At 34.9% G+C, this 21,416-nt stretch overlaps 1 protein-coding gene across 1 annotated transcript; it reads right to left on the reverse strand.

Moving 5' to 3' along the window:
• Positions 1 to 7,491: 7,491 nt before the first annotated feature.
• LOC140050012 (cyclin-dependent kinase 5 activator 1-like) lies at positions 7,492 to 14,700 on the reverse strand. The gene has a single exon (XM_072095038.1). The coding sequence runs from the start codon at positions 14,473 to 14,475 to the stop codon at positions 13,315 to 13,317; it is 1,161 nt and encodes a 386-aa protein (XP_071951139.1). The 5' UTR covers positions 14,476 to 14,700; the 3' UTR covers positions 7,492 to 13,314.
• Positions 14,701 to 21,416: the final 6,716 nt, after the last annotated feature.

Genomic DNA, 21,416 nt, shown 5'->3' on the forward strand with positions numbered 1-21,416 from the left:
CACCGATAGCAAAACCCGTAAATATAAAAAGTAGAATATTAAAGATGAATATATAAAAAAAATAATAATAATTCTTAAACAATTTTTTGTTGAATATGCCATTTTAATGTCACCTAATAGTTTATCACTTTGACTAAAAATTGGATCGAAAAAAAATGTATGTACCTAAAAAAATGTAATTTAAAGCAAAACATTGTCAAATTGGCTACCAGCCAATGTTGAGTTTTTGGTTGAATTTAACCATTTATTTTTTTCATTTTATAAGTGAAAACATATTTTTTTCCGTTTTTATTTCTACGAAAGCGATTAACTTTATTAAAACTACAAAAAAATCTATTCAAATTATGATTTTATTAATCTTCATTTTTCATGTTTTTGGAGGACAATTAAACAAACGCCGATTTGTCAACACCGTGCGTATCGTGGACCAATATCCTAATTATAAGCTATTCGATACAATAATACAACCAGACGACAAACAAAACCAAGTTATTAATAAATTTAGAAAATGATCTGTGAAAATAATTACATTGTTCAGGACATTCATAACGTATTGTTAAAATTAACCCCGAACAACTACTGGTGGCAAGGCGTGTATATCGTGTTACCAAGCAATCAATAGACGGGCACGTACAAAGAGAATATGGTGTAGATGAGCCATGCGAAAATCAAGTGCGTGGTATATGCGCCTATTTGCCTTAAGTTCATCCGTAAAGATTGGTTCCCACTAGGACGTAACGCAACGACGCAAGCGCGACGTAAAGCTTGGTTCCCACTAGGACGCAACGCAAGAACGTAAGTTGCCAGGCAAGTGAATTGACCAATCAAAATCGAGGATTATTTCAACTGTTGCTTGTGATTGGTCAGTTCATTTGCATTGCGTCTTACGTTCTTGCGTTGCGTTCTAGTGGGAACCACGCTTTAGCAATTTACCAATCACAGCAATGGATTATCCGAATTTTTGCTTGTGATTGGTCAACTCGCTTGCGTCCTTGCGTTGCGTCCTAGTGGGAACCAAGCTTAAGGTACACTCATCGTTATAATCAATGACAAAATTACCTATCGGTACTATAGTACCTCTATTCCTTCGACGATTTATAATTAACATAACCTTTCGTTCCTACCTAATAACGCCCAGGTGCGTAGGCATAATATGTTCCACGGATTAGCACTGCATAGCTTATGGTGTGGGTGGACGGGCTTTGGCACGTTATGATACGCTGGCAGTGGCGTAACACAGAGGCCTGGCCCCTGGTTTAGGAACCATACTGCTCAGGAGCCCCATAAGCTCCTGAGCAGCCTCTGGTTTAGCCAGTGAGCGCTCATATAGCCGTTACGCCACTGTACGCTGGCTTACACACTAACAGTTAGTGTGTCCACACAGTTGCATTATAATGTTTGAATTGTGTGATTGACGCAACAAGACTGAGAAAATATTTTATTTGTCTGGAACCAACTTTTACAATTCTAGTAGTTTCCAAATTCACGTTCAATCGTATATTTTGAATAGATCCCTTACCGGCCGAACTTTTAAGTGTATTGATTTTTGGTCTGTCAGTAATTTCCGCTATTTGATTATCTCTTCAATTTGCATTAGAACGAATTTCTAACAAATTAATGATAAGTATTAAAGTGCTGTCCAAATTTGATTTGTAAACGTAAAAGTAATTGCTTGGGAAGGGGAAAAGAGTGCCATATAAATGTCTTCTTAATTCGTTAATCTTGGGTTCAAATGAAATAACTAAAGATATGTCTACAGTATCAAACTAGTTTAACAAAGAAGTATGTTTCCAAAAATGGTAGTGATATGACGTCATCGTGTCCATATATAGGCACATCACATTGTTGTCACATATAGTTTGATAGTGTGATAGCTTACTAGATTCGTGAACCATAAACCGTTGGTGAACTGTTTTTTAGTTGCCTCAATAGAGTGAGTCAAGAGACCTAGTCTAGTAGACTACCATCAGTGTGTTCTCGCTGAATGATTAGGCCTACATGGTTAAAGGCAGGTTTTAAATCTAGTAGGACTACACGATTGTAGGCCTACACGACTGTAGAACTACACGATTGTAGGCCTACACGACTGTAGAACTACACGATTGTAGGCCTACACGACTGTAGAACTACACGATTGTAGGCCTACACGACTGTAGAACTACACGATTGTAGGCCTACACGACTGTAGAACTACACGATTGTAGGCCTAATATAAACCAGTTGGCCACAGAAATGCTTAATAACCATAAACATGCTAAAATGCAAAATATTATTAAACAAAAGGTCAAAACTGAAAGTTGCAATTTAAATAGTCAAGTAAATTTTTCTTAGATTTTTGACAATTATTACAATACTGTCTTATTCGTAGAAATACTTGGTTTTGTATTGGATTTTTAATTAAACTCTGTGTGGACGAGGTCATCCATGTCTGACGTTACGGTAATAATCTTCACGCATTTATGACGTCATTGAGAATCACAGTCTCCAAAAATGCAATGAGAAATTGAAGAATGTACTCAATTGAGGTTTAGAATATTAAAAGTAAACAATAACGTAATATACAATTGTTTTCACGCTGCTGCTTTAGCCCGCTACGTCCCATTAGGACTACTCAATCAGAAGCTAAAGCAAGCAGCAGTTATAGTTCTAAGGACAGACAGTTTTGTGAAAATGGAAACTCCACTATGATTATTGATTTCAGCTGCTACAGTAGACCCAAAAAACGTAATAGGATACTTCACAATTGAAATATCTAGGGTGATGAAGTGACCCCCAGATTTGACCTTAGCAATAAAATTGAGTATTCACTTCTGTAACAAAAAAATAATATTTATTCACATATAAAAAAAGAAAAGAAACCCAAAAACCATTGTCTGACAGACAATTTAAGTATTTGTTGCTTTAAATTACATTTAAATGACACATTCAAAAACAGTTGAAATAAAAAATATTTTTCAATAAGCGAGCAGCGTTTTTTGTAAGAAATATTTCTTGTTATTTATAGAATGTGTATTAATCAGTTGTGTTGTCCGGTTTCTGTATAATTAACGCATGTTAAAAATACCTACGTTTACGATGTTTGTCCGCTGTCAATATTAGCTTATGTTTGGTAATTAATGTTTGTCCGTTGTTAAGATAATTATTATGAATATTGTTTACATTATTTAATTATAACACTATCCAAGTATTGTTCAAAACATCTGATCAACGTTATTAAACGTAAACAAAAAAGTACAGTAAAATGTCTGATTACGAGTTTCCAGAAAGCTTGGTTCCCACTAGAGACGCAACGCAGGGACGTAAGCGCAACGCTAGTGAGTTGACCAATCGTAAAGCTTGGTTCCCACTAGAGACGCAACGCAGGGACGTAAGCGCAACGCTAGTGAGTTGACCAATCGTAAAGCTTGGTTCCCACTAGAGACGCAACGCAGGGACGTAAGCGCAACGCTAGTGAGTTGACCAATCGTAAAGCTTGGTTCTCACTAGAGACGCAACGCAGGGACGTAACGCAACGTAAGTTATTTGACCAATCACAATCGATGGATTATTCGAACAGCCGCTTGTCGTTGGTCAACTCGCTTGCGTTGCGTCTACGTGCTTGCGTTGTGTGAACCTAGCTTAAATGAGTTGACCAATAACAATCGATGGATTATTCGAACAGCCGCTTGTCGTTGGCCAACTCGCTTGCGTTGCGTCTACGTGCTTGCGTTGTGTCTCTAGTGTGAACCAAGCTTAAATTAGTTGACCAATCATAAGCGAAAGTCAGAATTATCCATCGCGTCGTGAATGGTCAAAATATTTGCGGTGCGCTTAAGTCCTTGTGTGGGAATCAAGCTTAATGTGTGGGAAGATGGCACGGTTTTATTATCACCTGACATTTAATTTAATACAGTATTATTGTTTATACAGAAAATAATAATTTCCTTCTTTTCGTATTTATAAGTATTAGGCTTCATTGTAAAAATCTACTAGGATTTATATACAATTTATATTTTAATTATCATAATTAGTTATTCGTAACCTTTAAGATATTGGCTAACAGAAGTACGGTACGGTCGATAGGCCCATTATTATCATCTGACATTTCATTTAATACCGTGTTATTGTTTATGCAGAAAATAGTAATTTCCTATTTGTAATACTATTAGGCATATTGTATAAATAAATAATCAATTTTTATTTTTCTCATTAAATTAGTTATCCGTCCTTTAGGATATGGCTTTCAGTAGACCTTCGCTAGTTAATTAAATTGTTTGATAATATTATTATTATTATCATCATCATTATTATTATTATGTTTTATTGTTATGTAGGACGTTCTCTTTTTTTTAATTTAGTAATCGGGATACAGCGTTCTTCTTCAACAGCTGTTTGATGCAGAATTATTGGATAGATATTGCAAACTAACGTGTTCTTCTTTATTTTTGACATTTCAAATAATGCACAGGGTCATAAACTTATTTAAGACAATTTGCAATATCTAGTAAAATAAATAATTGTCGTAATACATCGATACAATAAAAAACAGGTGTTTTGTAAAAATGTGAGCGGTTATGAACAAATTTAGTTTTACGGACTTATATATTGGTTAATTAATTATGAAATAACATTTGCTTACTATCTAGAACACGGTGTAATGCGATCGTTAGTAAATTGAATTTGAAATTTGAGACTTTACGGGCAGATCATTGTTAATTATGTCATAAGAAGTATTGGTGACCTTAAGCTCTGTGTACACTATCAAACTAGTTTGACAAAAAAAAAGTGTGATGTGCCCAAATATGGTAGTGATATGACCAAATGTAGTAGTAATATGACATCTTTATTGCCATATATGGGCACATTACATTTTTTGATAGTGTAGACAGAGCTAACTTTAATAGCCCATTTCATAGTTGACCTAGAAAGATTTCACGTATCATCAATGAATAATATACAAGTTCACTGCTTTTTAAATCCAGACCGTATTATGGACATGATTTACTATAGGCCCACGTAGACCTAGACCCAAGGCGGATTTAGTGTTAGGCCTACACTACAGGAACACCCGGTTCTGCAGTAGAACCACTGCGGACACCTAAGGGGTGGTGGTGTGTTGGGGTTGGTCGTAGTGTTGAAAAATATATTGTCATTTGTCCAATTTTCAGGTATCCCTGAGGTTTCCTCGAATAGGGATGGCTTCTCTATACGTATAAGTCGTTTTTATTATACGAAGTACAAATTAATATCAATAATCATATTCGTTCTCAAGTGACGCATGGTTGTATACTGTACGACACTATCGCCGCGTTAAATATTGATCGACACCAAGGCCTAGCGATCGATTTTTCTCCGTCTACGCTGTCTCACACACGCTTCAATGCCACTATTTCCCTTTGTATTGATTGGCCTACGACTACAGTGATTTAGCGAATCTTTTACCTTTAGAACCTGATTATAAAGACAAACCTGACCATCATAAACGATGAAAACGAACAATCGACAATGATAATTCAACTTTCGCTTTAAATCAGTTCGATTTAGCTTAAACACCTTTTGGTCACAAAAAAATGGCTTATTTGGAACCGAGCATTATAGTATAAACAATAAGGATGTTGATCGAGAAGTCACGGACACTACCATAAATACATTACCGAGAATCGGTTGACCATAATGTAGTTCTACTACGAATTCATACTTTCAATAATACAATTATGAATAATTATTACATAATTATTATTTAGATTCAAGAAGATTATATAGATCAATCAATAAGCAGGTTTACCGAGAAAACCAAAACAACCGATCTGTTAAAGATTATGCGAAGCGCATAAAATTGAAACTCCCACGCAATGCCTGCTGTAACAAATAATTAAAATATAATTTATGAATTTTCAACGCAAGGACGTAGTTGCAACGCAAGCGAGTTGACCAATGACAAGCGACAGTTCGAATAATCCATCGCTTGTGATTGGTCAAATCACTTAATTTGCGCTTACTTCCTAGTGGGAACCAAGCTTTATGCTCTAAAATTAAATAGATCATTAACACGTGGTAGGTTCAAACGTCATGATTAGTGACTACAGCTAGCTCTTAACATTAAAGCTTGGTTCCCACTAGAACGTAACGCAAGGACGTAAACGCAACACAAGCGTTTTAACCAATGACAAGCGAAGTTACAGTTAGCAATCACAAGCGAATAAGCCATCGCTTGTGATTGGTCAATTCACTTGCGTTGCGTTACGTCCTTGTGTTGCGTCGCTAGTGGGAACCACGCTTTACAGTCATTAAAACCACAGTATGTGTTCCATAAACATATGTTGTCAAGACGAATAGAATAATATAAAGCACACGAACAGGCCTGGATGTAATACAAAACATGTATATATTTGTACCATCAACAACATGCTATGGGTTTCTCAATACCACGAGGCATATGATTTCTTTTCTTGATAACAATATTGACGATCCAATTCAAATGGAAATGAACTATGTTTTTTTATGGCAGCCTGATAATGTTGTCAACACGACAACAAGGATGATGATGACGATGACGAAGATCATGATGATGTTGATGATGATCATGATGTTGATAGTACAGTTTTTAGAGCTACCCTTGTAAAATAAAGTTAAATCAATAAATAATAAATAAATGATGATGTTGATGATATGTTGATGATGATGTTGATGATATGTTGGTGGTGATGAATTTGATGATGTTGACCATGATATGTTGATGATGTTGATGAAGATATGTTGATGATGATATGTTAATGATGTTGACAATATGTTGATGATGTTGATCATGATAAAATGTTGTTGATGATAACTTGATGATGATGTTGACATATGTTGATGGTGATATAGTGATGATGATGTTGATGATGTTGACCATGATATGTTGATAATGATGATGATGTTGATGATGACGATGATGATGTTGACCATGATATGTTGATAATGATGATGTTGACCATGATATGTTGATAATGATGATGTTGACCATGATATGTTGATAATGATGATGTTGACCATGATATGTTGATAATGGTGATGTTGACCATGATATGTTGATAATGATGATGTTGACCATATGTTGATGTTGATATGTTGATAATGATGATGTTGACCATGATATGTTGATGTTGATATGTTGATTGGCCGATTATGACATTATAAAATATACGGATTCAGGAGAGCCGAGCAGAATCCGGCCCCGTTTTGAAAATTGGGGGAAATTGGGTGAAAAGGGAGGCAAAGGGAATTCTGTATTCTCCCATGCCATGTATGCATATAACGAAGTAGAAATTATATCACGAAAAAGATGATTATGACGGCAGCAGTTTGCTGACGAATGACACCAATACGGCGATCATAATGTTATGAAGTTTATACCGTATATTCACCATAGATACAATTTAATATTTAAACCTTATACACACTTGAGACGCGATGACTGAGCGACAAATTATGTTAAACAAGTAATAAAAAAACACACACACAACAACGATCGATTTCTTGTCGACGCATGTCCTTTCAATGTATTTATTCACAAGAGAAAGAAACTGAATACACACAACGGTTGGTGAAACATTGGATATCAAAACACTTCAAATTGAATGGAGAACTGGACCGGCAATCTAACATTTCAATTTTTTTTTACAACATACTGTTCACCATAATAATTTATTTAATACATATTAATTCGTTGGAATCTAATGGTTGTCACGTTACACATTGTAGCAACGATGCAGGGTATTTTATCCAATATAGATTATGTACAGCCTTGCTTATTATTAATATAATTTTCTATCTACAATGTTGTTTTATTACATATTATGCTTACACACATTTTTCTTCCAGTTCACACTAACGACACACCCCACCCCTTCCCAAAAATAATGCCACACCCACCACACTGGTTTTCTTGACACTTTGAAAGTATTACCTCTAACGCCTCCTGTTATATCCCAGTAATTGGAATGTACACAACCAACATAATCTCATTCAAAACAAACGAGTGATTTCATACTCAAAATTGTAGTCATCCGAAATTTGGGTAGAGAATCAACGTTAAACTTATTTCTTATATCTAAGTACAGATAGCCATTATTTAATTATCAAAATAATATCCGACAAACAAAAATACATGACTGCACGGTATGCCAATTTACCATTGGTAAGTGAGTTGAAGTCATTTACGTGACGCCGCCACAAGTAGATATTTTGCAATACGCTATAATTAAACGGTTTTTAATGCGTACGGTACTTCATAACATCGTGCAGAATCATAAAGATTTACATTCATTCAATTTAATGTAAAGCCTTAAAATGACCTTTGATATTTTCCGATTCATTTTTTTAACAGTGTCTTAATAGCTAAGCCCATAACCGTACGTCATATACCTTTCATAATGTAGTCACACACAATTGTACACATGTGTTTTTGACTATTATTAGACAAGACACAAATTAAGTACAGTTGCATTAAACAAGCACAACGTGCGGAATATTTCGCTGCACTTGACGTTAAACGTCCAATTGTTGTTATTGAGAACTATTATGAATTGGCAGTGCTTTATAAACTATACAAACTCGATGTGTGTTTGAATATTAGGGAAGAAAATGATTAATATTGCAACACCCCTTATAAATTATGGATCATAAAGAATATCATAAACTTTTCCACACATTTAGCTTTTAAACACGTAGTTACATGTTTAGCGTGTTTAAAATCTAAACGTGTTTATTTAACATGTTTAACTCGTTTAGCAGTCAACGTGTCACTATTATGTTCAGTCAACATGTTTAGATACGTGTTTAGCATTGCGTGCATATGATTTTACTGTGGCGGAAAAAAAGCTCGACACATGAGCTCCACACATGGCAAATTAAACACGTTTAAAACCTAAGCATGTCTTTGATCCACATGTTTAACACTCAACACGTCACTGATGTGTTGAGTTGGATACAGACTACATGTTTAGAGTGTATTTAGAAACCAAACATGTTTATATCTAAGACTAAATGTGTGGACAAAGCTGTTTAAGATCTAAACACTATTATACAGTGTATAGTGTTTTAGACATTATACACGGTAACATTATATGACATCACAGTCACACCTTACTTTATAAGCATAACTATTGATCGAATAAGACAAGTCAACGATATTAATTTACTTACGTAAAAGAACCAATGTGCGAGTCAGTATTTTAATGTTAATCATAATATTCAGCGTTAAATTGGATCTATAGTAAATCAATATTCAATTTTTTAAATCTCCGGTTCATTTATTATTCGCACAGTTTATAAAACCACCATTATAATTTTTATATATGTACATGTTAAATAAAATGATATTTATCTTCTAAAACCTTCTCTGTTATAAAATACGTTATAGTGCAAAATGTCCAAATTATGGATGGAGCGGAGATTTAATATTTCTAATGTTGATGAGTATATTACAATATGGATCATAAAAACAGACAAATCGGACGTGCCCAAACCGTTAGTTGCGGGTAAGCGGTCATAGGAACCAGAGATGCACAGAGTAACGTTTTTCATACGAAAGATCATTCAGGAATTACCGAACTTTGTAGAAACCATTAGAATAATCAGCATATTATTAAACTACAATTAATCGTTTGTGCATAGTAAATTAGACGTGGAATTAACATACGTATTTTGGAAAACACACACGTACCGTAGTACGTTATTACGCATGCGCATTGGTAAATTGTAATAATATTTAAATTTCAGACGTCATCGCAAATATTTTCAAGATCAGATATTTTTACATTAAGATGTTTATAATCAGATAATCATTTACAAAGCTCATGAAAAAACACTATTTGAATAAAACTGATAAATAAATATAAATAAAACTGAGCACAGCGATCATGACAAATGTACATGGTTTTAGCACAGAGGTCATGTATAAATACAATTTAATTACGTGGGTTTAAACATCAAGATTGTTTACGCTCAAAATAAAGGTCATTCATTGCACAAACATGACGTTGATGTTAATTTACACACATGAGGTCACGCGTGCACATTATAATAATGACGTAGATGCGAACATTACGCGGTAAGGTTATAGTACATACATAGGGCCTACGTAGCACCACTCGGATGTACAGTATTTTTGAAACCTGTAAATAAATTTATACCGTAGTAAATTTTGGAAGAATTTACAAATGCATTGGGCATGTAGATGTATATTTTTCAAACTATACAAACATATTTGCATTAACCTTTTCCATCCAGGTCAGTCCATTGGGATTTCGCGGCAATCATTTTAACATAAACAACGCAGGGTTATTTACTCATCTATTAATAATATTAAAATGTTATTTTATGAATATCAGTTATGTCATCGTTTAATTAGTAAAGGTATAGTTGCGATGAGGTGTGCCTACTTGGTTATCCCAACGTGAAGCGATGATACAGGAAGCAGGGATTATTATGCGTCGTGTGCGTTCCATACTGAAGCATTTAATAATTAAGAAGATAGAGTAAATTGAAAACTACAGCCAATTTAATTACGCTACATTTTCTTGGAGAACATGACGCTTAATAATTATGCCAAAACGTATCAGCTTCATTATAATTCCGAGATTAAATAGTATTGCAGAAGCAGTTCATTAAAATGCACCAGTTAGAAATAAGTAATTAATATACTGTCATATTAATGTGAATTTCTTTGATAAATATATAACTATATTATATTTGCCCGTTACCGTATTGTATATTGCGCGTACTACGTATTTATACGCACACAGTGTACGTACAACAACGAAGCGAAATGGTGTGTCTCCGAAATACCTAAAGACATTTTACCATTCAAATTTAAATGAATATGAAGGAACGAGCAATCTTTAAACCTTTTCCAATATTATAAATAATAATAGAGGAAAATGATTTAAACCAAAAGGTTTAAGCATGTTTCTTCAACGTAAGATGTTCAGATAATTTTATCCTGGTATATAATGATATTGTATGCAATGTTTTCAGTTATCTACAGTATGAACAATTTCTAGCAACGCTCTCGGTTAATACATTAGAGCATGCGCACTCAATGATGAATAAAATATGTGACCTTTAAAACTGTATTACAGAACAATCATATAAAACATAACTCAGAGAAATCACAATATCACAAGGTAACAGTAATAAAAAATTAAAAAATATGGTTATACAATTGGAATGATATCCTTTTCGGTATTTTAAATACTACATTTTAAAAACAGAATTCCATAAAAAAAACACACGAATGGAATTGGAAAGGAAAGAATATACTTAGATATTGAAAATAAATTATTTTTAAAATATGCTTAATAAAAATCGTACACACAACTGCATAGAACTGACACACATTAATTTCATAAAATGCATTTACCATAATAAATAATTATGAATTTACTTGCGCTTTTTACAACATAAATAATTTAAATAGAAAACAATTCTCTCGGAGACAATAAAACTTGCTATTATACTTATAATATTGGATTATAGAATTTGTTATTACCTATTCGTGTTTTATTTAGTCGCTGTTCAGAAAATCAATATGGGTGTCCACAATATTTCCTAGTAGAAGCACGTTTAACATCGAATAGTCGCCATTTTTATTTATCTAATTTAATGATTTCAGCCGAAAACCCGTTACAAAATTATATTTAAACAATTAAACAGTGGCATGTATAAACACGCAAATATACACGCTTTACGCACGTGGACAGAATGCGCTTAATATTCACTCCCGTTTAATGTACGTAATGACAAACCATTTCCGCTTAAAGCACGAAAATGATGAGTCAATCAATTCGAGCGCGTACCACCATTAATGCGCGTAATGATTTCTTTTTTACGCCGGTAGTTACTTCCGCTTATTAAGGATGTGTAGTTTTTTCTTATTATTTGACAGACATGCGCAGTGAAAACACAGGAGATGGATTACTTTTCATCAACAGAGCCGTCTTAATTTAAATATCTGTTGCTAGGAGCAAAATACATTAAACACGATTATTGAGCCGTTTTATGAATATTTCTTTTCCCGCATGTCATTATTTCTATAAGTTTCTCAATTTATAATAGCATACACAATTTGGCGGTAAAAGTATTAAACCTATCTGATAATTCATATACCATATTCATATAAATTGGATTGTATTAAAAAATGCTAGCCTATGTTCTACGTTTTAATTGGATAAGATGGAGAGGCCTTAATAAAACACAATTCAACATTTCCCAGTTATAATAATACTCATTTACAAATTGCCATATTAACAACGTCGAATCCTTCTTCGTTGAAACGCATTAGCCTTTTAGAACGTCGCTGGTTATAGCTAAAAAGGATACGATATATTTATCCGCACTTTAATTTACTACACATCCACGAATACATAATTAGCTTTCTGTGTGTGAGCGTTTGTTTTCATGTAGCGAATCTTGGTAATTGGCGTTTCATAATGACGCGTTGGGGAGGATGTTGTAAAACTAGATATCTCTGCATTGCTTGATGATACTATTCGTCCAATGTATTGTTTTTATCTTCAAAAATAATTGGCTGTAAATAAAGTAATCTTCAATCCCCATGAGTATTATTTGATACTTTACTTTAGAAAAAATATTTTCTGATTTCCAATTTGCATCTTCGTTCATTAAGAAATCCAATCATACAAATTCCAGTAGTCCATATACGTATGTTAATTAGTTACAGGGTAGGTAATTTACCACGTACTAAAACTATACATCACAATAACTGATGGTTTACGATAGTTTCTGAATATCTGTTTTTGAATTATTCATAAAACGGCTAGGCCCAATATTTTGCATCTGGACACCGTCTGCTTCTGTGTTCACCACGAGAATCATGTTTCAGCAGCGGGACAAATCAAACACAGCAGGAGCGTAATGTTGTCGGCATTTTCATCGTAGAACAATCATTTGAAAAGTGCCAATCTTGGTTTAGTGTGTTCACTTTTCAATATCAACGTTTACTATTACATTATTCCTAAAGTATTTGTCAAAAAACTTGTTCATATATTCCTGTTGATTTACATTGACATAATTTCCATTCCTTGTTTTTGTTAAAGATGGTACCAAATTGGTACACTATACAATTGTTCATAAAACTATGTTTACAGATGTTTATTTCACAACTCACAATAAATATCAGACTACATAATTCTTCATTGCACAATTAGGAATTAAAAATTCACAATCTGTTGAGCACCCGTGGTGTTCATTTGTTCATTATATACTCTTCTGACCACCGATTGATTGCTGAAGAGTCATCGTATAGTGGTTTTGTTTTAAAAAATATATTCTTTAGACCTTAGCGTATGATTTTAGATCGGCTAGCATACTTGTAAAGAAGTTGGAATCACGGTTAATACGCAGCATTTTGCCGCTGCAGTCATTTACAATCTTTAGACATCGATCCCAGAACTTTTCCCGACTTTCATCCACAAGAAATGGTTTAAGAGGATAACTGATTTCATTGCCCATGTAACTATACGAAAGGTATAAGCAAGTAAGTAGCATGCCTTGAAGTTCTTGCGGCTTTCTGACTCTTGATTTTGTCAGAAGTTCGCGCACCAACATGAATACGAAGACGACGTTTGGTGATGACAGAAAGTTTACATCCTGCCACCCTTGTATAAGCAAGGAGCGGTCAACGGCTCGAAGCCAGACGATGGCATCCGCAGTGTCAAAATCCTTAAGGTACGGGCAGTGAAATCTTACAAAATTTGCTAAACATTTTAGAAGTTCACTTGTAGATGATTGCACAAACTTTCTGCTGGTTATCAGCCCGCTTCCAGCGCGGACGTTAGGCCCACTTTGGGACTTTCTCAAAGAGGAGGCATTGGAATACGTGAAAGAGGTCGTAGTGACGCTGGAATTAATGGGCTTGACGGTGTGCTGGGGAGCTGGCTGTTTAGGTGGTGGTTGAGATGTTGTTGATAAATTCGCTATAGCAGTATAATTTGCATTTGAACTTGTGTTCAGATTAAAACATGAAAACGATTTCTTTATACTTGAATCTAGATCTTCCGTATTCCCGTTAGAATCTAGCGTGTTCATTGGAATTAAATTCGATCGTGGTATAGGCCTATTAGTAGTCTTTGGTTTTAAAACATTATTGTTTGCCTTGTCCGAATTTGTCAATCCCATGTTAGTATTCGTATGATTATTGGCAATAGTTGTACTTACACTTGTTAAAGGTATATGTCCAGAAGATTTCTTTTTTCCAGAAGGGTTGAACATTTTCCAACCAAGGTTACTGATGAATATGGAATGCTTTCGCATAGATTTCTTTTCGGTGTTAGTTGTACTGCAGCCGGTGGAAATCGACGTAGTATCCGTAGAATTAACATTAAAATTCTTCGAGTTGTAAAATGCGTTGATGTTGCTCATGGTAAGGCTGCTTGTCCCGCTACAATATCCACAATCCTTTTGACGGGGTGAGAGTGACAGTACTGTGCCCATGGTGACGATCTGATCTGTATCTATGGATGACAGCCTATAATTAAAACAGTGTATACAGATGGTGCTTAGACGATAGCGTCGAATAATATTATCCCCAGATAATTACCGATGGAAGCGGGTTCAAGAATTCGGGGCGGCGAAGCTTGCCGAGGTCTTGCATTGAGGCCACTTCGCTGTGTAGCAGCCAGCGACACTGTTCGTACGCTTATTCCTCCGAAACACCGTCTGTCAGTCTAAACCGTTTCCGCGATGTTGCATTCCATAAACAGCTGTATTCTTAACATAAGGCTTGTCGCGATGTAAGCTCGGTTCTCGAATCTTATTGGTTGATGCAATATCGGCGCTGACTCCTTGAGAAAAATTCATAATGATATTACGTCGATTGAGTTTGACGTTGTATTGCAGGTATATCGACAGTTTTAATAAAATTAACCTTACTAAGAGCAGTGGGCACATTAAGCTTGACGAGATCAAAAGGACAGATAAATGTACTGTCAAAATGATAACGGAAAGAAGGTTTCTACAAATGTAGGGCTTGATCACTATTTGTTTGATGTTTGAATGCATGATAATAAATAGGCCTAATGTACATCAACAAATGTAACATTGTATTTAGATTTACTGAACCGAAACATATCTTTATATTATTACGTCATTATAAATAAAAAATTGTATTTAATATTTGGCTTATTGTAAGGGTGCTTTTGGTAATATGATGTTTTGTTCAAAATAATTACGGCATAATTGCTGAAAAAACAACATTAATGAGGGTTAAATATTAACTAAAACGCTACTACTATAATGTCAATAGGCATAACATAATTTATCATTGTGAAACAGGCTAACTATGAAATACAATTTCTAAAACGCATTGGTTTTCGCAGTTCATTTAAAAAAAAACAATTTCTTTTTTTCCATGATTGTCATCAAAGAGCCCTTGTGGAAGGATTTAATCTAATCCCACGTAGACCAATGTTAAAGACATCTACATCATCAACCACATTCCACTCTACCATTAGCTAATGTGATTCATTTCCGCATCTTGCATAACTAACAATGAGTCACTGATTGAAAATCGTTATAACTGATATACAGTAATAACAATATCCCATCAAAAGAGGAGTACATTGACGTATTGTCATGACAACGGGAAGAAAGTAATTTATGGTGGAATATATATTTTTTATGATGAATGAAAAATATGATAATTCGATAAGTGTCGGTATTGTAATCTGCATGTCAATAAATATTGTACTTTTGTTGATATTTTATTGCTGGGCTTGGTTTATTAGAACTCGTTTTGTGTATCGCTGTATGGAATAAATACAAACTATACAAGTGCATTATTTGTGTGTGGTTATAAAGCCGATTTTCCACTTGGCGAATTTTTTCGAGCGAACCGAAAGCGTCAACTTATACGCTTATATAAGGAATCCTCTATGATTTAATATCATATTTACAATTGTTGTCTATATGGAAAATATGTACTATTGTATATACTAGGGCCTATTATTTATTTGTGATTTGATGAATACATTTATTTGTATTTGTAAGTAAAATGGGAGTGTCAACATATAAGGCGGAAATCCGTATTGTAAAAATTACTGTTTATACTGTAAATTTTCAATATTTTACATTAACGTGCCTTGTTAGATAGAATGTATATCGAAATGGATGCGTTTCTAGTGCTTACGTTTTACTTACTATTTAGTCCTTAAGCATAGACTTGACAAATCAAACATGACTAAGACAACTTAATGTGTTTACATGGCGAATGATAAAACTACATTTTACAGAACGAATGACGATCAATTACTTAACTTTACGGCGGCTTTTTGACGCGTAAATACTTTAAACATAGGCCTCTATAATAAATAAAATAAATGTTTTTTCGTTAAGTGAGAAGCGTAGGTGGGCCATTAAAAAATCACTTAGTTTGGTCAGAGTTTTAAGCTGGATTGCATCTAAGTACGCTAGCTTAATGTGGATACGTTTTATCGTCATGAATATTTTCTTTAAGGCTTGTGAACATATTTTAAAAGCGTATAACGGGTCGCGATATTCTTTTCGTACATAAGTTAGGGACCTCTCATGAAAAATCACAAAATAAACATGAATATTCATTAGTCATATCCATAACGGGTCAAGTTCAGTGAGCAAACGAATGGGTTTGGTTACAAAACGCACAAAGCGTTTAAAACGCGTTTAATATAATGTACCTGTGTGAGATGGAGCACACCTTGTGAAAAACAACGCGTCAACATTGAAACAGAACGAATATATGCTAACGTATAGGCCTACATTTAAACGGAGTTTGCTTATTATTAAACGCAATAAGCAAATTCATGAATGGGCTTATTACAGTCACGTACTAACACAATGTTTGAAACGCGTTTGGTTTAAGGAGAAACGGTGTACCGAGTATAGTATGTTTCTACAGAAACGCGTTTGGTTTAAGGCGAAACAGTGTACCGAGTAGCCTACAGTATGTTTATACAGAAACGCATTTGTTACGTTTATGCTTTCATGGCATACCGAATTTTTTCTTTAACATAAAAAAAGAAAGACCGAAAATAAGATATCACCAAATAAGGATAGATCATTTAAAAAACAGTGAAAATGTCACAATGGTTGGAGAAACCGAGTCAATTACATAGAGGGAGCTATCGATATAGATCAGTCGAGTTTAATCATACAAGTATAAAAATAGCAGGGGCGCAGCCAGTGGGGGGGTCACGGGGGTCCTGACCCCCCCTTTTTTTTAGAAAAAAATAAATAAAAACATGAGACAACAATACAGATCAAATCATCCTGGAGATACTGTGGAAGATTACTACCGAGCAGTATTACCAAATCAACTTCTTGATTACAAACCGAGTTAAAAACCCGTTTTTCTGCCGATAACAGGCCATGCTTTAAAATATTTGGCGTAGCACCCGAGTCTATAGTGAAGTGTAATGTTGAAGAAGTCTTCAAGTAACTTGAATTTGGTACGATGATCTGCCAAGACACGAACATCTTCATTCCGAGCTTCAGTGATGGAAGCGACTGTGTAAAATTAGCGGATCCAAATGTGTTCCCGAATGTGCGTGCACTTCTTCTAATCGCGTAGGCCTATGCCCGTAACGTCTGCTGAAGCTGAGTGGAGTTTTTCGACTTTATGGAGAACGAAAACCTGTTTGGGAAATCACATGTCTTATGAGCAGCTTTCGGGACTGTGCCTCATGAAAATACACTTTAACATGAACATTAATACAGAGAATGTCATTCGCGAATTCTGTCTCCAAGCCAAGAAGAATGTTCCAAACTTATGTTTAAAGATGCATCACGCGATGTCAAGAGCGCCGTTATAGTAACTAACGTAAAATGTATGATAATAATTTAGAAGTTAGTTATTACAATTATGTATAAGCTATCACCTATACTATACATTCGAACAAAATAGGTATATTTTTAAACAAAATATTGTATGTACTGGGTATGATAAGCGTCTCACATACACACGGAGCCAAGATAGCTTCTTGGACTTGCACAGTGTATGAACTCCAACCTTACGGTTCTCATTTAATAACATCACTCCCTCCATGCTATCATTCTAATTTCTTTTTTCAAACTTTTGCATCTCTACGTTCATTTCATGCAACTTTTGTATTGGTGAAAAGGGAGGAATTCAAATAATTCCTCCTCTGAGTTTACAGCCTCTCTACACAAATCAACAAACAAGCAAGAAAAAAAGTGTTTGTCTGTGGCAGCCAGGAATATAAAAATGTTCTGTAATGAAAATGAGAGTTGTTTTTTGTTTTCTTTGTTTCAGTTTATTAGTGTTAACATTGTCATATTTGTGTGTGCGTAAACCGATTCAAATGATCTAGATTGCCCTAGACCGCCAAAGCTTGGCGGCCCCCTGGCCCCCAGCCCATTGTTGCTCGCTTCGCTCGCAAAATACTCACATATTGGTTGAACCCCCCTTTAATTCTTTGCTGGCTGCGCCCCTGAATAGCATTACATGGTTTAATCGTATGCTTGGAACAGGAAAGCGATCGTCACATTCGATTGTAGTAAAATAATTGCTATGCTATCGAATGGTTATTTTATTATGCGACCCATAATTCAACGCGATCGTAAATGTTTATTTTTGTTAAAAAAATCAATTTATGATTATGTACAACACACAATCGAAACGATAAAACCTCTGGCAGTATAAGTTATGCAACTGTTAAATTTTAAAATCGTTAGTTAAGAGCAGAAATGTGTTTAAGCACACTCAACAACGCGGTGTTATTAAGCTGAACGTATTGAGAAAACTAAAGTATTGAGAAAAGAATAATCATGATATAACTGTAGGAGTAGGACAAGAAAACATCGATAAATACTGTATTTAACGATTCATCATAATATTGGCATCGTAGAACTAAACAAAGGTGATTATATTTGTACATGCATTTCTATACTGTAGAGAAGACAAACAGTTTCCAACAAATTGTCAAAATTGTTTTTCCTCCAATTTATTTTGTATTTAAGACAGAACCACAAAGCAAAACAGGTTTTTCTTTTACCAGATTGTGTAATCCTGGATAAATATGATGTTAAATAAATACATAAATAAATATACATTGTTTTTGTTTTTGACTATATTGTTTGTGTTTTAATTTACGACATCCTAAATTTGTTCAGCCCGGAGAGGAGATAGGCACCACTGGAAAAATAATTATGGCTTATGCCTGTGTATCATATCATGATGAGTACTTGCCTCATCTGCAACGCCCCTACGATCCTCTCTAGGTCATGGAACTCGACATGTGTTCTATTTCCTACAAACATTTTCGATGTATTCAGTTTAGTTCGATTTAAACAACATCCAAAAACGTATGTTTATATACAATGTGCTGTAATGGTATATAATATGCGGACTGCAGGTTCATTTATCAGCCTCCGGTATTTCCAACAGTGTATGATAAATCCTAAATTTAAATGTATATAGCAATCTAAGTTATGGGGCAGTAATAGCGTATCGGACATGACTTATGGTTGATATGTAACGAAATATTTCTCGCCTAATGACTTATAGATCGTATGTAAATAATATTATTAACACGGCTTATATACAATTAGGAATGCAGACTATTGCAGTGACTTGCATTACAAAGTGACTTAGGCCTACTTTTATTCCATATATTATAGTACGGTTATACCATATTATGTAATGTGTTACTAAAATTCAGTTCTACATATCTATGTCCCGAAGCCGGCTTTGACACATGTTTTTATGCAGAGTATCGAACATATTTGCGCATGCGTACTAGCTTTAAGAAGATAATCTTTTCAGATTTTCAATGCGAGAAGTCAGTACACGTGAATGGAGAATGACTTAAGGAACTGTACCAGAAAAAAGACCATAGAAAGTGCCATAGAAGAAATGTCATTCAATATTAGACGTACGTGTAAGTCACAAAAAACCACACATCATTAAAAGTTATAGATTGTGGACGATGACATAAATGCTCTTGGCTGCGACGAGCAAAGACATTATAATTTTAATGTCAGTTCTGTTCAAAATATTAAACACAACATTACGTGTACGCGCAGCAATTGATATTGCACTTTAAAGCTCTTACTACGCTATCAACTGTATGTGAAGAAAGTGATGTGCCCATATATGGACATGATTATGTCATATCACTACAATATTTAACCATATCACTACCATAACTGGGCACCATTTCTTTGTGTCAAACTAGTTTGATAGTGCAGACAGAGCTTAAGCTTGGTTTACTGAAATGTATGTATGAAAGTTTTGACATTATTGGATTAATCAATGCAAGGTATGCATTTATATCTTCTTTTGATTCATTATTTTCCTTAATCCTTTCCCTAAGATTTCTTATTCATCATATAAATCTCCTTACATGTTAAACAAAATAAGCACAAACCTCCTAAATCGAAAGATTTGTAATTTCAACAGCATCACTTTCATTTTGAATTGAAGCAATCAAACTATACATAGTGGATGTTACTCGGAAAAAATTGCCGTATCAGTATGTAGTGTATAGAATACAAATGCAGAAAATGATTAATAGCCTTATCAACGTAATGTGTCTGTTCTAACCGACTATAGGCAACATGTGATGGTTAGATAGTCGCTGTCAACTGCGATAATTCATCTTAAAACACTCCTGCGACTTCGAATCAATATTACTCTATTTTAAAATAAAATCCTTTAAAATAATGTTTAGTAGTTGTCGTCAGTGGCGTAGCGCGGACGCCTAAGGCCCTATGGTTTAGGAACCCTCTAACGCTGGCCTCGGCCGTTTTTAGCATTTTCGACATATTTAATGCCTGTTTTTCTTGCTCAGGGATCCTACCACCCCTCCCCCGCCCCATAAGCTCCAGAGCCCTTGGGTTTAGCCAGTGAGCACTCATAGCCTTTTCGCCACTGGTAGTCGTGTATATTTTTGTAACTTAATGACCATGCATAGAGACAGAAAAACTGATTTCGCACGTTTTGGCCATTTACCATGGTAAATATCGACAACAATGCAGTGGTTGTCATTATAAGCAAAACCGGTTGAAAATGTCAATAGTAGAGAGACCACTTTCGAAATTGCACCGGAGTCTGCAGATACCGTAGTAACGCTCGCTGCACCGACAGTTTGAACGCCTCCATGCAAGCCAATGAGAGTAACAAATCTTGGCCATCGTACTATCTTGCTCTGACGCACGGGATGCATCATCCAACGCTGTCAGGGGTCGCTTGCAAACGCGACTCTACAGCTCACTATGTCGGTCGGCCGGTATACACTCAAATTTGCGCACACGTTTGGGCCAGCCATATATATGGCCTTGTTTACACAGCAACTTTGTTAATGTAACTACAGCGCATCTGCTGTACATGTGTAGGCCTACGCATCACCGAAAATAAAAACACCTTTTGAGACAAAAAG

The sequence above is a fragment of the Antedon mediterranea genome, chromosome 1 (genome assembly GCF_964355755.1).
Source record: "Antedon mediterranea chromosome 1, ecAntMedi1.1, whole genome shotgun sequence".
NCBI classification, from domain to species: Eukaryota; Metazoa; Echinodermata; class Crinoidea; order Comatulida; family Antedonidae; genus Antedon; species Antedon mediterranea.

Coding starts and splice junctions, on each gene's coding strand:
- LOC140050012 (XM_072095038.1), bottom strand. CDS start 14,475: ATGGGCACAGTACTGTCACTCTCACCCCGTCAAAAGGATTGTGGATAT.